The 24626-nt window shown below is 50.0% G+C and overlaps 2 protein-coding genes across 3 annotated transcripts in view; both read left to right on the forward strand.

Moving 5' to 3' along the window:
* The window catches only part of COL7A1 (collagen type VII alpha 1 chain), a gene marked incomplete at both ends in the record, with an annotated part of 31316 nt that extends 27051 nt beyond the window's left edge, over positions 1 to 4265 (forward strand). The window contains 5 exons of the mRNA XM_084214553.1: positions 295 to 462; positions 579 to 624; positions 1701 to 1860; positions 3128 to 3190; positions 3816 to 4265. Of these exons, the coding sequence (XP_084070679.1) occupies positions 295 to 462; positions 579 to 624; positions 1701 to 1860; positions 3128 to 3190; positions 3816 to 4265 (887 nt within the window). The remainder of the gene's footprint in view (positions 1 to 294; positions 463 to 578; positions 625 to 1700; positions 1861 to 3127; positions 3191 to 3815) is intronic.
* Positions 4266 to 5013: 748 nt separating this feature from the next.
* COPG1 (COPI coat complex subunit gamma 1) lies at positions 5014 to 24622 on the forward strand. Of its 2 annotated transcripts, none has more exons than XM_084214750.1 (24): positions 5014 to 5091; positions 8650 to 8702; positions 9476 to 9556; positions 9651 to 9722; positions 10535 to 10614; positions 10990 to 11065; positions 11207 to 11299; positions 11632 to 11718; positions 11869 to 12026; positions 12625 to 12758; positions 13330 to 13397; positions 14126 to 14314; positions 14757 to 14852; positions 16227 to 16470; positions 16848 to 16923; positions 17215 to 17318; positions 17431 to 17556; positions 17950 to 18018; positions 18385 to 18527; positions 19986 to 20157; positions 21116 to 21213; positions 22527 to 22665; positions 23617 to 23715; positions 24275 to 24622. In XM_084214750.1, exons 1-24 carry the CDS (start codon positions 5064 to 5066, stop codon positions 24403 to 24405), a joined length of 2616 nt encoding a protein of 871 aa, XP_084070876.1. In that variant the 5' UTR covers positions 5014 to 5063; the 3' UTR covers positions 24406 to 24622. The 2 variants fall into 2 exon arrangements, with proteins under 2 accessions (XP_084070876.1, XP_084070875.1); XM_084214749.1 differs by lacking the exon at positions 5014 to 5091 and adding an exon at positions 6049 to 6218.
* Positions 24623 to 24626: the final 4 nt, after the last annotated feature.

Genomic DNA, 24626 nt, shown 5'->3' on the forward strand with positions numbered 1-24626 from the left:
AGGAGATCAGGGAAGCCCCAGGGAAGCCCCAGCAGCCTTTGGAGAGTCCCTCTATAATCCTTTCAAGGGGGGCTGCGGCCATCATGTCCCCATGCCACACCCAGCTCTTTGCTGGGAGCTGTCCCAGGAAACAGAGTGGAGTCTCCTTCCCTCAATTCCAGCATTTGGGCAGAGCACAGAGACATCTGCTCCAGGCAAACCCTTTCCATGCTGTCTTGCCCTTCTGGGGTTTCCCCTCCTCTGCCTGGTGGTCTGGCAGCCCCTGCCTGCCCTGACGGCAGCGTTTGCCCGCAGCTGAGCCCTGCAGGCTGCCGCTGGACGAGGGGCGCTGCCAGCGCTACACCCTGCGCTGGTACTACAACCAAAGAGCCGCCGAGTGCCGGCCCTTCGTCTACAGCGGCTGCCAGGGCAACCCCAACCGCTTCCAGAGCAAGGAGGAGTGCGAGCTGCGCTGCGGGGCAGGTGGGCAGGCTGGGCACAGCAGCTCCTCCGCCCTGTGCCCTGGGCTCAGCCATGCAGAGCTGGGGACAGTGCCGGCCCCCAGCCCAGCTCTGACAGCGCCCTGCTTCTCTCCGCAGATTCCCGTGGCAGTGCTGGCAGCAAGGAGGGAGGGCAGCCAAAGGTGTAGGCGCAGGCAGTGTCTGGGCAGGCAGGGCTGCCTGGAGCTGGGGCCCAGCTGCTGCCCTGGCCGGGGCTGGGCTGCCCGTGGGGGCAGCGGCCATGGACCCACCAGCCCCTGCAGGAACCTGGTGCTATTTCTAACCTGTCTTTATGCTGCTCATGGGTTTTTCATTTCATATCAGTTTATTGTCATTAAGGTGAAATTTATGTCAAATGGGAAACCGCCTCCCACCAAGGCTCTGAACCCCCTTTCCCACTGGGCTGTTGTCAGTTTGATTTTTAAATTATTTTTTGCCAGCAGAAGGGTTCTTAGCCCTGTTCCCTCTCTCTGAAAGCAGAGGTAGGACTTGGCATAGTTGGGCTCCCTCCCCTCCCATAATACCCTGGTACCCTTCCTTTCCTGCAGACCCCCAAACTCCCTCTCTGCTTCCCGACTCTGCTGGGAGAGCTGCCCACATCCTTGTGCTAGGCAGTGCCTCCCTGCACAACATCGCTCACCCCCGCCCTGCAATGAGCTCCATCTGAATAAATTTCACCTTACCCTCAACTAGGGCCCAGTTCCCCTTTTGTGGCTGCGATGGTTTGGCAATGACCTGTGGGGAGACTGGAGGCTCCTGCCATGTGCTACCCTCCAGCTCACACATCTGCCAGCAGCACATCTGGCTTTAATTTGGGGGATCTCACCTGCACCCCCAGGCCTGTCAGGGAAACCCTGAGGATGGTGCTATGTTAGAAGCGGTTCCTGCTCGCCCACACTTACTCTCAAAAGCTTTGTGAAAGTGATGTTGCAGCCCCTGCTTCCCCCCATCCCCAGGGCTGAGTAGGGACGTGCCCTTCACTGCCCCAGAGCCCCAGGGCTCCAGGTGGGCTCTGTGGCCCCCACACGTCCTGCTGTTCTCTGTGTATATTATATACAGCAAATGTCTATCTGTACCAATGCAGGGGGATGTGTATTAAAGCTGTGCTCACAGGGAGATGTCACACTTCTTGGCACGTTGCTGGAGATGCCTGTGGAGTTTGGGGACAGCTCTTGACTCAGGCATGCCCCCTGCCCCCGCCAGCTGGGCTGCCCTTTCCAGCTGCCCACTGCTGGCAGTGCTGGCTGGGGTTCCTCACCCCTTCCAGGGAGCCCAGTGTCCCATCCCTGTGCCCAGCACGTGCCCAGCTGATGCAAGCCAGGCCGTGACCCCCTGTGCAGGCCCTGACGTGTCAGCACGTGGGTCTGTGGTGCTGCATGATGTACTGTGTGAATGAATCAGTGCTGCCAGCTAATTTTGGCTTCTGAGTGTGAGTTCCTGGCTGTCCCTGGGAGGAGGAACAAAGCTGGCATTACTTCTGTTCCCTGCTGTCCTGGGGAGGGTGGCATAGGCTGGGTCACCCATCGGTTCAACCACAGGGGTGGGCAGAGCCCCAGTGGTCTGAACCCTGACTCCTGGCCCTGGCTGTGGGGCTGAGCACCCACAACTCACCTCATGTGCTGCACACCCAGCCTAAGAGCCTTGGGATGCCTAAGAAGGCAACTTTGGAGCAAAACCCTTGTGTATGGGGCTCACCCCACAGCAATGCCTACAGGCTGCCACCCACCTTGGGCAGCTGGGCCACGCTGGGCTGGTGCAGGTGTCTGCGAGCCAGTGGTGTCCCCGCTGGAATGCATTAAGGTGAGCTGCAAGCCACTGCTATCCTGCAAACCAATGGCCAAAGCAGGGCTTGGGTTTGGCACAGTAGGGAGGTGACATGTCTCTGGATATGCCCTCCATGTGGCCAGGGAGTCTGTCAGGACACAGTACCAAACTGGTACCAGGAGCTGTCCTTGTGAGGCACAATGCCCATGATCCCAGCAATATGCATGTTCTCTCCCTCCCTTAAGTGATCCCTGAGCCTGACAGGAGCAGGGAGGCCTAATTAGATGGAGAAAAAACATCTTACAAGTCAAACATGAAACAATTACAACTGAGCTGTCCCACGTTCCTGGAATCCCCACCAAATGCAGCTGGGGGAGCTGCAAGGGGGCACACACCCACCCACATCCTGGGATGATTTCATCTGCCATTAGGCAAAATGTATTATTAAAACCATTTCCACACACTGCCCCCCCACCTTCCCCCTGTCACCGTCACCCCCTCTGCGGGTCAGAGGTGGAGCTGGGACAGGATAAGAGCCAGGGCTTGGCAGGGAGCAGAGCAAATCCCCAGCTTGTGGTCCCTGCAGCCTGGGAGCACTGCTGAACATCGAGGAGACGAGGACCTGCTGCAAATGGTGAGGCTGTGCCCTCAGTGGTGCTTTTCAGGGGCTTTTAGCTGGGAAATAGGTTGCAAGGGGTTAGATGCTTTTCATTCCTCACTTTGCAGCGAGTTAACCGCCTCTGGCTGCCTACCCTGGTACTTTCCAAAGGGTTTCACCCCAGAGATGCTCTGCTGGGTGACTGATTTTGGGGAGAGGCAGCTATATGGCAGGATTTGTGCAGCAGTGTACCTGCACCTGCTCTGACCCCCACCCCACATCCCAGCACCCTGACCCCCACCCTGTAGCGCAGCATCCTGAAATCCCTGTGTCCCTCCCTGTGACCAGGGTGAGGGATGGGCTGGAGAAAGTTGCTGAGGCTTGACACAACTCAGGACCTGTGGCCGGTCTCCTGCCCCAGTATGCTGTGTATGCCAGCCCAAGTGGCTCATGTCCCTCCTTGGTGGGTGGCTTTTGCCCCAAAGAGCCCAGCAACAGAGTGAGGAATGGCATCTGCCAGGGAAGGCGTGGGAGGAAGAAAGCTCCACTGCCTGCCCGGCCCTGAAACCCCAGGCATTTCTCTGGCCAAAGGGCAGGAATGGGCTGGGGAGCAGCCAGAGTACCCTGGCAGGCATCCTCCTGAGCGGGATTGTCTCCTTCCCTGGGTGACAAAGGGCTGAAGGGTGTGAAATTGAGGGCACAGCATCTGCCAGGGGCTGTGTCAAAGGACAAGGACACCCAGGTGATTTGCTGCCCACGTCCCCTTCAGCCTCCCCAAAACTCCCCACCCTGTTCAAGAGGGTGCAGTCATTAAGGGCTCCTGAAAGGAGGGTGAAGCCCCACCAGCTGCAGGTGCAGGGAGTGGAGGGGTTCTGTGGGTGACACCCTGGTGGGGACATGTCCTGCCTGGGGGCTGTGGGCAGTGACAGGGTGATGGGGGTGATGTTCAGAGCCAAGCCACGTTCTCCCTGCAGGCACCCCCAGCCAGGATGCTGCTCTCCTGCCTGCTGCTCCTCGGGCCACCAACAGGAGCCTGGGAGGGACCGAGCCATGAGTGGCTCTCACCAGCCCCCCAGGCTGTGGATGGAGGGAAGCTGCTGAGACAGGAAAGCACCAGCCACAAGAAGATGCTGCCAGGTCTCTCCAAAATGAGCAGGGATGACCATGGCTCTGGGGCAGGGTCTCATCTGGATGAAGCCAGCCTGCCACTGCTGGAGGGACCAGAAAGACCAAACCTGCCCTGGCTGATGAGCCCAGCCACGGAGAGAGCAGCTCCCAGGAAAAAGGGAAGGAAGGTGTCCCTGTCACTCGATGTCCACACTCACTTACTGAAAATCCTGCTCGACCTGGCCCGAGAGAAGGAACTGGAGGCCAAGGCAGCTGCCAATGCTGAGCTGATGGCCCGCCTGGGGCGCAGGAGATGAACTGTCCTGGGATCCCTGGCTGGGATCCAGCAGGGCTGGAGAGAGCAGCGGGGCTGGCACAGGGAGGTGTGGAGCAGCATCGGTGTGTCTGCAGGGGACTGGACACAGCACCTCGCCCCCCTGGTCCCAGTGCTCATGGCACAGGCAGCAGCCATGGGAGGATTTGGAGAAGACACAGCTGGGTTTACCTTGGCCAGTGCTTGAGCACAGCTGGTCCCAGCCTCAGGCACTACAGGGATTTCTGTGCTTGGCTTTGCTCCCTGCTCATCCACCACCTAGATGTCTCCAAAGGGGCTACATCCAGCCAGACAGCTTTTCCTGGGTGCATCGTCTCTCTGGGTGACTGAAGACACAAAATCCTCCACAAAGCTTGGCCAAGCCTCAAAGCCAGAGTTTTGAGTGAGCACATACAATAAAATGTGACATCAAACACAGCTTGTGCTTTATACCTGTTCTGCACCCCTTTACACTCCCATTTTGTGTTCCTTTTCTCCAGAGATGCTGTGAGGGCATGTGCTCAGTCAAGCCCAGCACGGGAGGCCATTAAATTCCACATGAGGGGTGTCAGAACTTGCACCAACAGCAGAGCCAGCCCCTGGCCCAGGGAGCCCACGGCAGCTCTGGGCCAACAGGGAAATCGTGTTGTGCCACTGGAGCTGCTGCTTTCAGCCCAGCTGGGAGATAAGAGCAGTGCAGAGCAGAGTGCGGCCGCCCCGTGCAAAGTACAGGGTGGTGCAAGCCAGGCTGAGGCCGGGGGACACCTGCAGGGGGGCACTGGAGCTGCTGGGGGACACGGCCATGCTCTTCGAAGACTACCTGCTGCAGGGTGAGTGAGCTCTCTCACTGGGGGGGGCACTGGCTCTGGGAAAGGGGCAGAAGCGACTGGGGTGCCCCACATTCCATGGAAGGGACAGATTTCAGGAAGGGACGTGCCAGCAGATGGTGGGTTGGGGTGAGGTGGCAAGGTGGGTAAAAGGTTTTTTGCCATTCCTGCCTGACCTGAGGCTCAGGTAATGCCCGGGCAGTGCCTGGCCCCTTGAAATACCCCCCTGCACCCACTGGGTGTGTGCTGTGGGGCTGAGCCTGGAGTTTGTGGGCCAGGGTAGAGACAGGGTATCAGTAGCACTGGGCGACAGCTGTCATAGGAAGACCTTCCAGAGCTGGTGCATCCAAGTGGGACGCTCCAGGGCAGGCAGCCTGAGTGAAAACTGTCCATTCCCTAGAAGGGGATTCTCCCCTGCCACTCCCTGTTGTTCCTGGGACGCTGAGCCTGCGAGGATCTCCTCATTTCCATGTTCTGCCCCCGTGTCTCATCTGTCCCCCCCGAGACCCAGCGTGCCTCCACGCTTCAGCCCCCTCGGCCCCTAGTGCCCCCTCATCTCCCCAGTGCCCTTCCCCTGGCCAGCTCGGGGATCCCAGTGCCACCCCCATCACCGGTGTTTCCCCTGGTACCAGTGCTTCCTGCCCTGTACTCTCCCAGCCCCAGTGTACCGAGCAATGTCCCAGTGTCCCCGGCACTCCCGGTGTCCCCAGGGCTGCCCCCGCAGTCCCTCCAGCGCTGACCCCGACCCGGACCCCCGACAGCCCCGCCCCTGACAGCCCCGCCCACACCCTCCACCAATCAGACCGCGCCGCTGCAGATTGACCCCGCCCCCTTCCTGTCAGTCACGGATCCGCGCCACGCCCCGTACCCGTCAGGTGGGGCGGCCCCGCGCCTGCGCAGTGCGGTGGCCGCGGTGACAGTGACAGGCTGGCAGGAAAGGGCGGGGGCAGGAAGGGGCGGAGGCGGTGCCGGTACCGGGACCAGGATCAGGACCAGGACCAGGATCAGGATCAGGATCGAAATCGGGACCTAGGCTGGGACTGCCACTGCCACGGGACGGGAGGGCTGTAGCGGCCGGCCGCTCGGTAGCACCATGCTGAAGAAGTTCGACAAGAAGGACGAGGAGTCCGGTGAGGGGAGGCCGGGGGCGCTGTGAGGGGCGAGACCCCTCTGTGGGTACGGAGGGGATCGGTGAGGGGGGACCCCTGCGTGGCTGTGGGGAGAGCTGTGAGGGAAGAGACCCCTGCTGTGGAAATGGGGCTCTGTGAGGGACAGAGGGAGCTGGGAGGCTCGGCTCGGTGCCAGCTGGGCGGCGGGGGCTTGCTGGTGTGCATGGAACCAGTGGGGAGCACTGTGGGAGCGCTCTGGGAGCACTGTGGGAGCACTGGAGCAGTTACTAGAGCAGTCTGCTGCCTCCTGCTCGCAGCTGCAGCCGGAGGATAAACTGCTTGCATCGGCACCGAGGTTACTGCCACATCACCAGGTGCAGAGCCTGAGACTAAATATTGAGCACATTAGCCCTGTTCACAGTTGCCCAGCTCTGGAACCAGGTGCTATAGCCAGGTAGAATCCAGTTCATCGTTTCTGGCCCCACAATCACTGCTACTTTCAATGGATCAGAAAATCTGGGAGCACCAAGGAAACAAAAAGTGATTGCCTGACTTTTCAAAACTTTAGGCCAATTAGTAAGGAAGAGGTTGATATTTTATGTGGTGTGTTGTAATTCAGGTGGAAGCAGTGCATCATAAGACAGTGTTTCTTTTCATGGTTTCGCTTTGTGGTATCTTTTTCATCTTCCTATGAAGCTTTTTACACATCTTGCTCTGCATAACAAATCAGTGTGTCCTGAAGTAAATTGATTCAGCTTACATCTTGGTGATAATTCTGTGTGACTGTGCTTTCTTTTTATCTTAATGGGCATTCAATGCTTTGCCCTTGTTTCCCTTTTCTAAGGCCTCTAGTGACATCTTGATAAGCAGAGAATTTAGTGAGGCAGCTGTTGGAGGGAAATTGCTCTTGGCTTTAATTTTGGGGGCTGTTCTTCATTTGTACCTGCCACACCTATCAAGGTATTGACATCACCTGTGGCTAGGGCTGGCAGGAGATGCACGGATCCAGTTAATTGGCTTCTGTGTCTTTGCTACCTTTCCATGTTTTGCTAGCCTTAGATGACCTGCTCCCACTCCCTTTGACATGTTATTTGGTTATGTTTCTCTACAAATCTGAATAAATTGTTGTTAGTTATCCAACATTAGGAACTTTATGAACACACAACCTCTGCCCTCCCTGCATCTTTCTCCCTCTCCTTGGAAGAAAACTGATGCAGGGTGCTGTGAGGACTGAAACCTCATGTACATTGTATTTCAAGATCCTTAGCACTATGAAGGATAAAGAGGTGATGCAGTGTTGTTCTTGGCTGATTTAAGGATTGTAGACATGCTGGACCATGGAAATACTGGGCTGCTGGGCAGGTTTTTTGGAACACATTAGCATATTTATCTTAGAACTGACTCATACTAAAGACATTTTTGCTCTTTCCCCTTGTTTTGTTTTATCTCTTCAACCTCACATAAGTGTCTGGGTTTTGTTCAGCCACCTGCTGCCTTTGCAAACTTCTCCAGAGCCAGAGGAGGGCATTTTATGAACCAGGAAGAAGTCAGAGTGCAGATGTGTTTACTTTTGTATGTAAGGCTTACTCTAGAAAGGGCTCCTGGCACCAGCCTAGGATGCTTTAAACTTGGGTCAGGCCAGATTTTGGCCCAGGAGATGTTCTCTCTATTGGACCAGGCTTTGGAACAAACACTAGAACAACCCTGAAAAAGGCTGCATTCTGTCCCAGGGCCAGGCTGAACATAGGTTCTAATTAAAACCTGCTTATCAATAACTAGCAGCTTTTGAAAAGCTGCAGCTCACAAATGCTTGGGAGGCAATCTAATAGAGAGCATGCAGAATGATAGTGCTTTTCCCTCTGATTGTTTCATCCTTAATTGCTGGGGGATTCTAATTATTTAGTATAATTTACTTTGTTAAGTGGAACAATGAAAATTACTTTGTGTCCAGCCTATCTAGTCTGCTGACTTTTTCTCTTAATTAGTGATAGAGCCAAAAATACTTTATTGGTGGATTTTTGTTTGGTTTATATGGGGGGGATAAAACACTCCTGACTCACCAGTCTGGCAAGAAATACCTCTTTCTGTCTAAGCTTTTGTTCCTAGGCCTGTCCTATTGATGCACAAACTGCCAGCAAGCTCCCAGCCCAGGGTGGAAATAGTCTTTGGGGATACAGTGGAGCACAGTTATTTTACAGCTAATCAGTCTACCTCAGCTAGCAGTCAGTTATTTCTAGAGCGGATGGCAAATTGAAGAATGTCCATCTGCTCTGCCTTCCCTGCCTGCCATGAAGACATCCAATTAATATTACTTCAAAGAGGGTGCTCTCATTGCTTGGTGTTCATGAAAAAAATCATCCCAAAATGCTCAGACTGCTTTTAAAGTATTGGCGTGGTTTAAAAATTGCTTTCCCATTGCACTATCCTTGGAGAGACTTTGTTTGTTTTGCAGGTGGGAATTCCAACCCATTCCAGCACCTGGAGAAGAGTGCAGTCTTGCAAGAGGTAAATCTTCAGACCATCTCCTCTCTGTACCCCACTGGATAGAGTCTCTCCCTCTCTTGAGTAGGTCACTGGAAAAGTTCAGCAAGAAAATGAGGGTTTGTTACAGTCCTGCTTGCTCTGAAAGAGATGGGCAACAGTTCTTATTTTATTATTGGGCAGATAAAGGGAGAAGGTTGAAATGGTCTCTGTAACAAATTAAAGACTGTGAACTATAAATAGTAATAAAAGGAATAAAATTATCTGGGAAAGCTCACCCCAAACCAGGAAGATTGGGAAAGCGGCCTTACACACCCCAAATGTCTTGTGGATGACAATATTAGTGAGAGGGGTGTGAGTAGTTATTAAACAGTTTTATGAATTTTCTCTGAGGAAATGCCATTTTTTTCAAGAGCAGGTGAACATCTCAATCCCCAGCCCCTGTTGGTTCAGCATTCTCTGTTTGCTTGTGAGATTGGGAATGGTGTGAGCTCCTGTAGCCTCAGCAAGCTCAAGTTTGTCTGTCAGAAGAGTGGTGTTTTAACTACCACACAGTGCAGACCAGTGTGGGTAAAAGTGTGATGAGAATTTAGCCTTTAAACCTCTATTGCTCTTGGATTTGTAATCCCAGACTGCAAAAGCAGTTGTTTAAAGGGGTCTATGTTTAACAGGAATTAAAAGGAAAGCTGACCCAAAGTCATTATGTGTCTTGCCATACCTCACTCACAGTGTGTAGGTGGGACAGGCAGGACAATGTTTGCAAAGGGGCTCAGCCCTTGCCTGTGCTTTGTTTCCAGGCTCGAGTGTTTAATGAGACTCCCATAAACCCACGAAAATGTGCTCATATCCTCACCAAGATCTTGTATCTCATAAACCAGGTAAGAGAGAGAAAATATACATCTACACAGACATGTGCATCAGGCCCAAAGCTGGTTGTGATAATTGGGATTTCCTTTGTTCTTTCACAAATAGGGGGAACACCTTGGTGTCATGGAAGCCACTGAATCTTTCTTTGCTATGACCAAGCTGTTTCAGTCCAATGATGTAAGTCTGCATTTGGTTTTCTGTACTTATCTGGTGGGACAATTTGTCCTTTGAGATACACGTTTTCTACAATCAGCTTTTCTCTCCTGCATGAAGCTACCTGATTTGAGTGGGAAGAGGAGGGTGAAAGTTTAGAAATGGTGATCAGCTTCCTAGCCCTTCCCAGATCTTGTAGCAGCTTAACTGAAGTATGCACTGCTCTTGAGGCAGAGATTCCTCTCTCTAAATTGCCATTTAACTCGTAAGATTGTGGTAGGCAGGTGGATTTTACTGTGCTTTGTGTCCTGCTGAGAGTGAACAATTGTGTGTTTGGAGGAGGCTAGGAGTTAGTGCAGTAGCACTGCACTAACTCACAGCACTAGTACTGTTGTTGGTTGTCCCCCAAACTGCAAGGCTTTAAAATCATGACACCAGTGCAGAAATCCCCAGACTCAGGAATATAAGTTGTTTGCTTTCTTGCTTTTGGAGCAACACAAGGCTTTCAACCACCAAACCATCAAATAGTTTCAAGGCTTTCTCCTTGTTCATATGAATGACAAGTGGAAGATGAAACTGTAGATCCAGCTAAATCTGTTATCTCTATGGCCTCACCCTAAGACTGAGGGATTTAGAAGAGGAAGAGGTGTTTTGTTAATCAGTCTGGATTTTGTCCATCTTCTATGCTCAGAGAGTGACACACTCTGAAGGTATCAAGTTCTTGTGATCTTCATGATAAAATTATGTAAGCAGGGAAAACTGATATCCCTTCCTCTCTGGGATTATCTGATGTTCTTCTGATTAGCTGATGTTCTTCTTGCTTATTTCCTTGCCAGCCAACTCTTCGCAGGATGTGTTACCTCACTATCAAAGAGATGTCTTCTATTGCAGAAGATGTGATCATTGTTACTAGCAGGTCAGTCACTTCACTTTTCTTGCTGTAATATTGACATGCTCTTCAGTAATGTCTGTCCAGCTTCTTAAAGTAGTCCCTGAGCAGGGTGATGATAGGGAATTCCCTTGGTGAGGGAAAAAATGCCTCAGGGGTATATGCATGTGCTCCAGCCTCACTTGGTGAACAGCAGCCCATGTAAATTGTTGATGGGCTTGGGACCTGAGTACTGATCTTTTCCTCCTGCCTCCCCACCCCAGTGGGATTTGCCTGAGACCTGCAGCTGCCTGCTTGGCATTCAGCTGTGATGCTGGCTGTCTGCTGCTCTGTGTGCACTGTGTGTGCACCTGAGAGCTGCTGGCTCAGTAGTGCCATATTGAGAGCTTCCTGTTTTCCCAGCTTAACCAAAGACATGACTGGCAAGGATGACAATTACCGAGGCCCTGCTGTGAGAGCACTCTGTCAGATCACTGATGTAAGTGCTGCTTTTCCCATGGGGCAGCTCTGTGCCCTTCACTTTTTCCTACTTTACCCTGTCCCACTTTCCACTCTGCTTTTCATGCCTTTCACACTCGAAGGGCTTTCCCATAGCAGTGTTGTTTCCCTCTCCCTGCAGAGTACCATGTTGCAGGCCATTGAGCGCTACATGAAGCAGGCAATTGTTGACAAAGTGCCAAGTGTGTCCAGCTCTGCTCTCGTGTCTTCCTTGGTACGTACTCCCTGCAGCACGGGCCTGAGGGAGAATCAAGCAGGGAAGCAGTCATCCATGGTGGGACTGGACATCTTGGGAGTTTCAGGATTTTGTTGCTATTCCTGTCTTTGTGAATTGAGGGACTGGCGCTGACTTTGTTAGAGATCATCAACCTCCTGAGGCTGCAGCTGTCATGGCCAGATCTCTCCATGCTGATCCCTTGTTCTTCTATAAATTGCTGCTGCTAACACACTCATGGGGAAGGCTCATTGCTTCTTAATATAAGCTGAAATTCCCAAAGCTTCCTCCATTCTTATCTCATGCATTGTTGTGGCTCTATCTCCTTCCAGCACTTGCTGAAGACGAGTTATGATGTGGTAAAGCGCTGGGTGAATGAGGCTCAGGAGGCAGCTTCCAGTGACAATATCATGGTGCAGGTAGGACACCCACCTCCACCAGGGGAATAGCCACCAGCAGCTGGGCATGGAGCAAATTGCTGGAGCTCAGCCAGGCACCTCTGGGCGACAGAGGGGACAAAGGGGGAAGGAACCCACTGTGGGTTTGTGACGCTCTCTTTCCCTGCACAGTACCACGCCCTGGGCCTGCTGTACCATGTGCGGAAGAACGACCGCCTGGCAGTCAACAAGATGCTCAGCAAGTTCACCCGCCACGGCCTCAAGTCCCCGTTTGCCTACTGCTTGATGATCCGAATAGCCAGCAAGCTGCTGGAGGAGGAGGCTGGCAGGTGAGCAGGCTCCTTTGCCCTGCTGAAAGAACTTCCTGGTCCTGCTTCCATCTCCTCTTGCAGGCTCACTTGCCATCTCATTATTTCTGTCTTTGAAGAGCAGCATATATCTTCTACCCTCTTATTGTTGGAAAAAAGCAGAGAAAATATAGGATGTCTTCATGGTTGTTTTGAGATGGTTTCTGTCAGTCTTCCTTGTATATCAAATACTATCTTGTTTCTCTGGACTGTTTTGTATAGCTGTTCTTTGTTTTACTTCATTTTCTCTGTCTTCTGTAATTGTTTATCTAGTATGTATGCAGTATGGCTTCCTGGTGGATAAGAGTTGTGATGTGTACAGTATTTCCTATTGTGTGAGAGTTGAGGGGGATTCCCTTTAGACTGTCAGGCAGAGGATGCCTTCTCAGAAGGCAGCCTGACTGTCAAGCATGCTGGAAGTAAAGTATAATGACCGCTGCAAAATCTGGGGACAGAGTGGGTTTTTGGCTGCTTTTATCTTTCCATGGGGTATGGGACCTGCCCATATCTGCTACTGAATTCTTAATTTCTGTTAGTATCTTTGCTTTAATTCATTCTTGTGGGTTTTTTTGTTCCTTAGCCGCGATAGCCCTCTCTTTGATTTCATTGAGAGCTGCCTGAGAAACAAGCATGAGATGGTGGTGTATGAAGCTGCATCTGCCATTGTTAACCTGCCCAACTGCACTGCCAAGGAGTTGGCTCCAGCTGTCTCAGGTAAGTGTGGTGCTCATGGTCTTGGTGAGGGAATTATGAGCCTCCAGTGGTGACCCTGCTGATTGCCCCAAGAAACAAGGGCCTTGTGTAGTGTCAGGCTTTTTATGCTGCTCTGTCCTTTGTTGCTTTATGCTGCTGCTGAGAGCCTGTGGTGTGTGGGAATAGCTTTGTTCTTGTAAAGGATTTCCTGGTGTGTTCAAGTGTGGTTACTTCATGGGTCAGTTCTGGTAAAAGAGCAGGGTTTGCATGAAATGGAGAACAGCAGTTCAAATTGACTTAATAGGAAAGATGACAAGGTGATGAATTTGGCTTTCACAAGGAACAGAGGATAGCAGCACTGTGGAAGAAGAGGGAGGTAGGTCAGAGTTAGTCGTCAGCAGAGATATGACAAAGGCAAAGGGGACAAGAAGGAGGGAGGAATCTGTTATAAGTACAATTGCTTCTTAAGCATTTTTCTAGGTACCTTGTGCTTGCAACTGTCTCTTCGCTGAAGCTCTTGCTTTAGGTATGAAATGCTTCTCAAAAATAGAGTGCCTAAACATCTCCCTGTGTTGGTTTTTCCACCTTGCAGTTCTGCAGCTGTTCTGCAGCTCCCCGAAAGCAGCACTAAGATACGCAGCTGTCCGCACCCTCAACAAGGTAGGAGCCAGTCTCTTGGGAGCCCCAGTAGTGTCTCATGTGCAGGGAGGTGCAGACTGCAGAAGGCTGTCAGATTATGTGAAGATTTTGTGTGAATATCCTCTGTCTTCTGCTACAGCCTTACATACCATTGCTTTCTGTCTGGAATAAAACCTCAAAGAACACTCTACAGAAAAAAAAAACCCTGATAATTTTCACTGGTCTCTTAGAATGTCACTAGTCTTAGTGTTACTGCTTTCCCTTCAGAGCTTCCCATGGTGAGGAAGCTCCTTGTAAAACAGGGATCAAACCTTGATGATGCTTCTTGCCTGCTCTGTCGTAGTCTTTGCTCCAGCTTTTCCCTTCTCCTTATAAACACTATAAAAGAAAAAGGGAGAAGGGCAGTGTCTGGTAACTGTTGTGCTTCTGCCTACAGAACTGTTTTGCACAGCTAGTCTGGCTAAATTTTTGTTGGGAATTCATAGCTTTCTTACTATATAGAGCAAAATCAGAGAGTTAAAAATAATAAAAGATTGTTTATTGCTACTGCTTTTCTTCCAGCAAGGGGTGCAATTCTGCAGGAAACAAGAGCTTGTTATCTTAACTCCAGATTAGCTGTTTGTCTGAGATGTTCCTCATGTGCAGTCTATACCACTTATTTCTATGGGAAGGAGTGAGTTTTGCTGGGTTTTGCCAGCTGGGCCTTTTGCATCTCTTGAGGGATTTACATTCTTTCTTGGCTGCTTCAGGTGGCCATGAAGCACCCATCTGCTGTGACTGCCTGTAACCTGGACCTGGAGAACCTTGTGACAGACTCCAACCGCAGCATTGCCACCCTGGCCATCACCACGCTGCTGAAAACCGGCAGTGAGAGCAGCATTGACCGGCTCATGAAGCAGATCTCCTCTTTCATGTCAGAAATCTCAGATGAGTTCAAAGTAAGGAAGTGGGAGGAGGAGAGACACCTAGATTCCTGAAGAAACCTCATGGTCTTTGTCCATGTTTGTGTGTGTGCTCTAGACCTGCATGGAGCTGCCTCCAGAAGCAGCAGAATATTTGCAGGGAGGAGAAAGTATTTGAGGCTGTCTGCCTCAGTCCTCCATCTCCAAAGTCACATGCTCTCTCCTGGGGAGATGCCTTCTGAGACTCAAATCTCCTTCTTTCCAGTGGGTGTGGGCTTTCTTTAGGGGCTGGCCAGTGCATAAAGATCTATCTCCTCCAATTCGTAGGATTGTATCTCCTGGAACTGCATTTGTTGAATAAATAAAGACAAAAATGTGATTATCAGCCTAGGGAGGCCAGCAGAAAATTGATACAATTCAGCTATTTTTTCCTGCAGGGTGAAACAGAATTGTTTTTATTCGCCCCCTTTTCCTGCAGGTGGTAGTGGTGCAGGCCATCAACGCTCTGTGTCAGAAGTACCCTCGCAAGCACGCCGTTCTCATGAACTTCCTCTTCACTATGCTTCGGGAGGAGGTAAGCTTGCAGGACAGCTGTGTCTGCCTTGCTTGTGTGCATGAACAGTACTCCCTATGTGTTTCAAACTTTTACTGATAAGGCTGTGCAGTGAAAGCTTCTCTAAAAGGTTTGCAGTCTAACTGCAGAAATCCCCAGCTGTGCACAAGAGTTATAAGCATACTGCCTGGCATATTTTTAGTGTGGTTTTCATTCTGTGATTTATTTTTTTTGGGGGGATGGGGTTTATTAACTCTCAAAGCAAATGCAAACAACAGCAGATCTGTTGGCAGTCCGTGTGTGTTTCACATTTGAACCAGCTTTCTTTTATACTTTGACAGCAAATTCCAAGAAGTTTTGTCTTGTACACAAAGATTTGATAACAACCTATTTATTGATGACACAGGACCACTTTTGTTCTGGTGTCTGTGCTCTGGCAGGGAAGGGATCACGAGTACCTATAACCATTCTCTGCATTCAGTCAGACAAAAATCACAGAAAGACAGCTTTGCAGAGGTTTGCTGAGGCTGTTTCTAAATGATCCAACATGCCTGCAGCACAGCTGGCACCGCTGCTTGCTCTGACATCACTTCCTGCCAGTTACAGCCTCTCAGTTCGGAAGAAACCGGAGCATCTCATTTTGCTCCTGTGAGAAATGGACCATTCTCCTTTCCCATATTTTCTGTGGGTGGATGGTATCATTTTGAATGTGGTTTTATACTTCAAACCATTCTGTTTTAAAGCTTTTTTAAATCTGAATTAGCTCCAGAAAGATGCAAATGCCCAGCACTGTGCATGTAATTGGTAGAGGGTAGTGTGCAGTTGAATCCCCTGGTGTGTACTGAGGACATCAGTAAATAATGTCTGAAGATTGCCAAGCATCGCTGGCATGTCAGGTTGTGGCTGTACCTGGGGAGGTATTGATTGCCTATCATCCCACACTAATGGAGCTATTTGCTGTGTCCTGCTGTGGCAGATACGATCCTTCATACATTTCTCTTGTGATTCATCCTCAGATGTCTAGTGCTAAAGGAGAGAGGGTTGGGTTTTTTCTGCTTCCATATGGCTGGTTTTAAGCACTAATTCTAGCAGCAGAGGATTTTGATGGAGATAAAAACCCTTCAGCCAGATGAATCCTTTAACTCTTGGGTTAGGACTGGTTTTTTTTCTCCAGTACAGCCATTCTGAAGGGAGCTGGCAAGAGAGCTGGAATATTAGCTGGCCCTCTGGGTGTAAGGAGGGTCAAAAGTGAGGGCAGAATTACTGCCCTCCTCCTTTCAAGCACACATTAAAAAGCACCGAGTGTGAGTGACCTATCAAAGGAATGTCTGGCTAGCTCAGAGTCTCTAAAATACTTTGATATTTCCAGCTGAGCAGTTCCCTTTTGCTCCTCAGGGTGGCTTTGAATACAAGAGAGCCATTGTGGACTGCATCATCAGCATTATTGAGGAGAACTCAGAGAGCAAAGAGACAGGCCTGTCTCACCTCTGTGAATTCATTGAGGACTGCGAGTTCACTGTGCTGGCCACTCGTATCCTCCACCTCTTGGGGCAGGAAGGGCCCAAAACCAACAACCCCTCCAAATATATTCGCTTCATCTACAATAGGGTTGTTCTGGAGCATGAAGAAGTCCGGGCAGGTAAGTGACAGACCTGGAAAGTTCTCTGCCCTTGCTCAGATCTTCAGGGAGCCATAGTGTATGAATGCCTCTGATTTTGAGGGTTGTGATTTGCTCTAGGCCTGAGCAGATTGTTGTATACAGCAAAGATCCTGCAGTAGTATTGATGGAAGAGGCGGCCTGTGGCTGAGAAGTGGGAAGGAATATGCACTGGTTCTGAAACTAGACAAAGCTTTGCAGGCACTTCACCTCTGCTTCTTTCTAGTCACAGTTTTACTAATGTACACAGTTTACTAGTGTGGCATCTCTGACATGATGTTTGATCAAGGCCGAGAAATGGAGGAAACTTCACCTGATTCCTTTGCTTTCTAATTCAGTTTTTATGACTTTTGCTACAGGTGCTGTAAGTGCCCTTGCCAAGTTTGGGGCTCAGAATGAGGAGATGTTACCCAGTATCTTGGTGTTACTGAGAAGGTCAGTTGGGTTTTTCAACATCCTGGGTGAAATACCCTGTTTGCTTGAGAGTATGTCTACTCTCTTCTGCTTGTGGGTCTGAGAAGGTGCAGGGGGTACCTGTGATCCTATGACAGGATCACCAGTGCATTCAGCACCACAAAGTGGACTTAAGCCATGTGTGGCAGATTACTGCTTTTCTAATATAATTACTAGGAGATTGCTGGATCTCCCCTATGGCATGTTTTTTCTGGCCCTGTGATGTTTCTTAGTCATGTGGATTCTGAAGAAAGTTTTGCCCTTTCCCCTCAGGTGTGTGATGGATGATGACAATGAAGTGAGAGACAGAGCTACCTTCTACCTGAATGTTCTGGAGCAGAAGCAGAAGGCCCTCAATGCTGGCTACATCCTGAATGGTACTGCAGGAAGGCCTTAAAACAAGTCTGCGCCTCTTTCCTGGTCTAACAAGAGTTAAACTAAAGACCTGGCATTGTTGTGGTTTCAGTGACCTGTCCCTTCTGTCCCCAGGGTTGACGGTGTCCATCCCTGGCCTGGAGAGGGCTCTGCATCAGTACACCCTGGAGCCCTCTGAGAAACCCTTTGACTTGAAATCTGTTCCTTTGGCAACAGCTCCTATCATTGAGCAAAGAGCAGGTGAGGAATCAGGTGCCCTGAATGCTAATGATTCCCTGCTTTGGGCTTGCTAAGAATTGCTGGGCTCCATCCTATTTGAATTTTGTGGGATTGCATCTCCTGGAAAGACTAAGGCCTACAAATCTGGTTGCTCTCACATTAATGTTTCAGTTTAGTCCAGCTGCTAATAATAGTAGTAGCTGGCAATCCTCACTGGAGCTGCTGCAGTTCTAAAGCTGCTTAGGAAGCCAAGTATGGGTGTCAAGTCTATATGAAATGAGAAATGAGCTCCCTTGCTTTCCTTAGTCAAATTCCTCTCCAGACATTGATCTGTTTTCTCATTTAGTCATTTCTTACTCTTCTCCAGTTCTTCTGGGTTTGTTTTTGTTTGAGTGCTTTCTTTTTCGTTTGCAGAAAATGCCCCTGTTGCTGTAGTGAAACAGCCAGAGAAAGTGGCAGCAACACGGCAAGAAATATTCCAAGGTAAGTTGATGCAAGGCCTCTCCTCTGTCCATGTGTGAGAACTCTGTAGCCACCTCTTGCTGAGCCTGCCTTAGCCCCTCTGGCTTCTTCTTACCTTCTTGGAGGGAGTGACATGGTCTCCCAACTTAAGGTCAGCTGTTCACTCCTGGAGGGTGGGGGTGCCTGCAGTCCTCTTTTTTTCTGTCTTGCAGTAGTCATGAGCAAGGGATGACTCTTTTTCATCGTAAAAGTCTCTAGGGAATGTTTATGAGTATTTGATGGATAGTTCCTTGCTGTGGCAGCTTCTGGCAGCTGAAACAAAGGGCTTGACACTGCTAACACCTCCTTGTGTCTTGAGGAAGACAGTAATTTGGTCCTCTATTTCAGAGCAACTGGGGGCCATCCCAGAGTTTCGGGGGCTGGGCCCACTCTTCAAGTCTTCCCCAGAGCCTGTGGCCCTGACAGAGCTGGAGACAGAGTATGTGGTTCGTTGCACGAAGCACACCTTTGTCAACCACATGGTGTTCCAGGTGGGTAGCTATGGGATGTGCTGCTGAGGACTCTCAGAAGATAAGCTCCTGACTGGCTAAAAGCTTTGTTGTGAAGACATCTCTCAGGGATATCATAGAATCATAGAATGGCCTAAGTTGGAAGTGACTTTAAAGAAATGTAGTGTCAACCCCCCTTCACTGGACTTTCAGGTTTCTCAGAACTCCATCCAACCTTGCCTTGAACACTTCCAGAGATGCAGCACACGCAGTCTGTGTTCAAAGCACGACAGTGCAATGAGTAGTCCTTAGTTTCTTATCCATGGTAGCAGAAACGCAAAGAAAATTTATAAGGGTGAGGGGGTGTGTCTGAGCAATACTTACAGGTACAGTCAAATCCAACAAGCACTAGGTGGGGCTGTTCTCACTCAGGAGGTGACAGGGGAATCTGTGTTCTTTCTTCAGAGTCCCCAGGCCTATGGTTTGGGCATGAAAGAGTGAAGCTTACTACATCTGAGAAGCTGAAAAGGGTACCCAAGAAAGGGATCCAGTGGGGGAGAGCTGTTCATTTGCTATGTTTTCTTTTAGCCTGTAGCACAGGTGCTTTCTTCTGTACATCCTGGCCTTGGCTGTACCACACTGCTGAGATGTGGTACATGTGCTAAATGTGAGATATTAGGATTGATGTGCCAGTCCCCTTGCCTAGGCTTCAGGGAGTCTGAGGCAGAGTGAGTCCTTTGCTAGCTTGTGAGCAGCAGTGTTTTGTCCTTAGCCAGCTCCTTCTTCAAAGCTCAGAACTGCTTACACTGCCCTCACTGGGGTTGACCTTTGTTTCTGTTGTCCATCTACCAGATGCAATTGTGTGAGCTTAAGAGATTTGGCATTGCAGCTGGAACAAAATCTAATCAGCAAGTTTAGGCTTGCTAAAAACTTCAGGCTTGCTGAAACTTGCTCAGGCTGTACCTTTTTCAAGCCATGCAAACAGTCATCTTTCCATCTGCTGTGAAGGCACTGTGTCCCTGTAGCTTCAAGTGGAATGACATAGGCAACACAGTACTTGCATTTCTGTAGAGCAAAGAATTAACCAGGAATGACTGAAATTGGAGGAAAAAATTCCATACTAAGTAGTGGAACTGAAGCAGGCAAGATCTGACACATCCCTGCCCTCACTGAATTTGTGATCCTGACTGAGTTGCAGAGGGCAGGCCTTGGATTGGTGTGTCCTGGTTCGTTTTAAGTCTTGTTTCCTTAAAAAAAAAGCTTGCTGGAGCACTGGACTCCCCAGCAGGGTTTTAGTTTCTCCCCTAAAGCATTTAAATGAGCACTCTTTAGTCAAGTTGCTCTGTCATGAGCCAGCTGATAGCAAGGTGCACCATGGAAGCACAGAGAGCTGGGGGTTCATGGGCTGACACCAGGCTCCCACTGTGCCTCAGCTAAGGCTTCTCTGCAGGGAGTAGTGTGCAGCTTCAAGCTGTTGCTGCTTTCCCCTTTCTTGTTTAGTTTGACTGCACGAACACCCTGAATGATCAGATCCTGGAGAATGTCACAGTGCAGATGGAGCCAACAGAGGGGTATGAAGTCATTGGCTATGTACCTGCCAAAACCCTGGTGTACAACCAGCCAGGTACCTGCTACACGCTGGTGGCACTGTCTGAAGAGGATCCAACAGCAGGTAAACAGTCTGCACTCTTTTTTCCTGTATTGCTTATCCTCACACATTCTACCTTACATCCCAGCCAGGTATTTATAGCCTGTGTATGGGTACAGCCCTGAGTAATGCTGAGTATGACTTGTCTTTGCTGTTTTGGGGGTTGTCGAGCCTTTATTCTCCTCTGCTGGTTCCCTTGTGCTGTAGTACTGCCAAGCTGGGCTGTGAGAGCTGGCAGATGAGTTGTCTTTTGTGCACCCTGGCATGTCCTTCAGCCTTTCTTTGTGTTAGACATGGGGAGGCTGATGCTTGTAAAATGCTGAGAGTGCCCAGATGCTCTGAGTACCAAAGGGGTATTTCAGACAAACTGCTGGAATTTATGGGATGTCTATTTGAATTTAACATCCCCCTCCCTGTTTGCCACTGTCCAGAACATGAATCAGGCTTTACCTGTGCTTTGGTCTCCCTGGTTTGTGCTCTGGAACTGCTCTGCTGTCGTGTTGCTGCTGTTCAACTCAGCAGTACCCATCTTCTAGGGATGAGTCATCACTTCCTTTCCCAGCTGAGTGGTATTAATGAGCTGCAGCATTGCAGTGCAAGGGGCTTTCATTTCAGAGGCACAGGAACTGATCCCTGTATGTGGATCTTGCCTCTTCACAACGTGCTGATGGGACATGTTTAGTTAGTATTCCCAACACAATGTCAGGTTCATTAGTAATAGCACTTGATCTGAGGATTATGGTCTTGTAAACCATCATGAGCCTGTCTTTATCACTGTTTGCTTATTATTATAAATAAATAGCTTGTCCTTGAGAGACAGAAACTGTTGGAGAGCTCTCTCTAGGTCAGTGGCTAAGCCTGTGCTGCTGACAGTGACGGGGAGAGCCTGGCTGCCCCAAACCTCCCAGCCTCATTCTACTTCAGGGCAGTGTGGATGTGGTGGTAATGTGAGCTTTGCCTGCCTTTGCTTTCTTGTCTCCAGTGGCCTGCACGTTCAGCTGCATGATGAAGTTCACTGTCAAGGACTGTGATCCCAACACGGGTGAGACGGACGACGAGGGTTATGAGGATGAGTATGTGGTAAGAAGCTGGGCATGTACCTGATCATGGAAACTGCTGTCATTTTGTAGGGTTTTGCAATCTGAACTCTGATCCCTGCAAGCAATGATGTGATCACCACCACCGAAGTGGGCAGCATCATGTAGAGGGAGCTCTTGTTGTTTCTGATGCAGAGGGGAGTTTGCAGAGCTTGCTCTGTCTCATTTGGAGTATTCTCCTGTTGCACTGTAAATGGACACCTGACTGTGCAAGATATGCGTTTTGGGAGGCCGTGGTGCATCCTCCAGGTTTGGTTGACTGTGCCCTATGGGCTCCAGCAATGGCACACTCAGGGTTATGGAGACAGAGGGCTATCAGGCATCTTTTGCTCTTCACAAGTTGCTCCTGTGGTGGCACAGTTAATTGTCTAGAGGCTTGCCTGGCACAGGGAAGTTGCCATCCTTGTTCTTATTCTGGGGAAGGTAGAGCTCTTCCCTCCCCAGCACTGAGACTGCTGAAAGCAGTGGTGCTCCAGAAGCACTTCTCTTCCTTGGAGAGGAAGGGATGTTGTTCACAGCCTCAGCTTGGCCTGTTAGCTCCAGAGACTATTTTCTGTGCATTGCCAGTCACTGCTGTGAATCTGATTAGAGGCACTGCTGTGCAGTGAGTCACTGTCTTCCCAGAAAGAGTGGGGAGAGTTTTTCACAATGGGACATACAAGGTTAACACTTCTTTTCAGTCACCAAGGCAATTGAGTGATACTTAAATTCTTCCGTGCCATGTGTTTCAACTAGAATCAGGAGGAAATTCTTTTCTGCAGCAGTTGTTGGAATTAATGCAGGCTGGTGTCCTTCAGGGCATTGCCTGTCCTTCATTACATACTCTGGAGAGACAAGCCTGGTTCTGCCTTGCACAGGTGCAGTCACAGCAGCTGCTCAGCTACCCTGGTGCCAGTGTTAGGTGATGGCACAAGTCTGACAGTGTCTCACTGTACCAGCGTACAAAATTATAAGCCAGAAAGGCAAAACACAAGCTTACATGCATTTCAGGGAAGCAAATGCTCAAGCAGTTATTTATAAGCTTTTGTTTTTCCCTCTGTTTTGGCCATTTGTCCAGGCCATTTGATCTCTGTCAGACCAAGGGCTGTGCTCACAGCAGGAATGTGGTTTGTAAGCCCTGGAAATGGCATCACTGTGCCTTTCTCAGGCCTAGCAATTGCTCAGTAGCAAACCAGAAGTGGAAGTGGAGGCAGCCTCCTGCATTCACCTGATCTTACAGGATCCAGTCTAAAGTTCACTCTGAGGATTTCAGGGTTAAGAACAACCATGTTTCACTTGAACCTCTTCTACCACCAGCTTGAAGACCTGGAGGTCACAGTGGCTGATCACATCCAGCGAGTTCTGAAGCCAAACTTTGGAGCAGCCTGGGATGAAGTGGGTGATGAGTTTGAAAAGGAAGAAACCTTTACTTTATCTGCTATTAAAACCCTTGAAGGTAAGGAAGGATGTGTGAGCATGGCAGAGCTCTTATTTTCCCTCTTGCAGAGTCCAGAGGCTCAGTCTGGCTCACTTTAGATCTGTCACAGAAAGGCTAATGGGTCAAAACCCTTCACAAGCTTTACACCACAGCTGTTAAATAGGGAGCTGCAGTTACTGTCATAATAAGTTAGTTCCAGTTTCAAAAAAACTAGTGAGTGTTTTGTGACCAGCAGAGACCAGGCTGGATTGTGGAGGCAAGAGAATATCTTGCTTTGCTCTTGTGCTTAACCCTTCCAAGCAGACAGACCATAGATCACTTATGAACTACCACATTCTTCTTGAGAGCAGTAATAAAAAATGAAAACATCAGAAGACATGAGGCTGGTGAGCAGGCTGGTGGGGTAAACCCTCTTCTCTTTTATCATGTATCAGAGTCCTTCTATTTTACTCACTAGCCTGTGAAAACTCAGTTCTTTTGATGCCTTACAGAGTGTCCTTGTCCTGTAGCCATTTCTGTGCTCCCTTGAACTGCCCCTTGGGGTTTGAAATACTCACCCTGAGGCCTTTTCATATTTCTCCTGAAGACCTGTGTCTCCTGCAAGACATCTCCTCCCTTTTCAAGTCTCCAGAGAAGCGAGCAGGCTGACAGGGCTGTGCAGTAAGTGCAGCCAGCTACATTCTCCTCCTGCCCTTGTCTGTCCCCCGACTCACTCTCCCTCTTCTCTCTGTTGCACATTTGCTACATCAGATAACAGAACTCTCCCATGGTGGTGGGGGGTTTTGTGTGTTGCCTTTGTAGTCCTTGTAACCTCCAAAACCATGCTTCTGACCAGTGTTTTGTGTCCCTCAGGACAAGGAACGTGAACTCTAACATGCAGAGAGAGCTTGAGTCACTTTTAGGTGCTCTTTATGTGCACTGTTAAGATATCTGTGACACAGAGCCCATTTTTTTGCTTTTTTCTAACAGAGGCAGTGAGCAATATTGTGAAGTTCCTGGGGATGCAGCCCTGTGAGCGGTCAGATAAAGTGCCAGATAACAAGAACTCTCACACACTGTACCTGGCAGGTGAGCTATGGGATGAGGTTCTGCTTGAGGAGCAGCCCTGGGTGGTTGCACAGAGCTGCCTGTTTAAAATCAGGGCAGCTGATGGAGTCCACTGTGCTCTGGGTTGGATTTTGAGGTTTGTTCCTGCCATGATTTCTGTCTCTGCAGTGCAGAGCAAGTGGTCTTGGGATCAGGGAGGGTGCTGTGGTGGAGGGGATGCTGGGATCAGCCCCAGGCTCAGCTGGGTGGAATTTGCTGTCCTTGTGATCTCTGGCATCCTGCTTTGGAGTGAGCCTGGTGTGGAAAAGACAGCAGCCTTGCCCAGCAGAACAGATGAGTACCAGAACTCTTAGACAATCCTGGATCTCTTCGCACCTGGAGTTTATTTTACACTTTGGTTTCATGGGTTTTACAGTAGCAGGAGTCCCAGGTATGTTATAATGAATGGGAACTGAGCTGCTTTAGGGTCTTTCGTGGCCCAGTACTAGGACTTGCCAGATTTTGCAGATTTTCATCTTCAGACTTGCAGAGGAAAGCAGCCTGCAGCGTGCTCACCCCTTCCTCCCCCTGTCCTCTGCAGGTGTGTTCCGGGGTGGCCATGACCTGCTGGTGCGGTCTCGCCTTGTTCTCACTGACACGGTGACCATGCAGGTCACGGCCCGCAGTGCAGAGGAGCTCCCTGTGGATGTGATCATGGCCTCCGTCGGATAAACCCCCTTTCCAGGACTGTCCTAACTCTGAGCCCCCACCGACAGCAGAATAAGGATCGCAGTCACTACAGCAGCATTTGTGTTCTCTGCAGTACAGCTGTACTTGGGGCTTTGTCTATAAAATCACCATGTTTTTAATCTCTGGCTACGCCGCGCTCTATCCCCGCGTCGCAGCGTCGTAGCCGCCGCTCCCTGTCCTCCTCCCGCTGTCGTTCCAATAAA

This window comes from Fringilla coelebs, assembly GCF_963513975.1.
Source record: "Fringilla coelebs genome assembly, chromosome: 13".
Classification (NCBI taxonomy): Eukaryota; Metazoa; Chordata; class Aves; order Passeriformes; family Fringillidae; genus Fringilla; species Fringilla coelebs.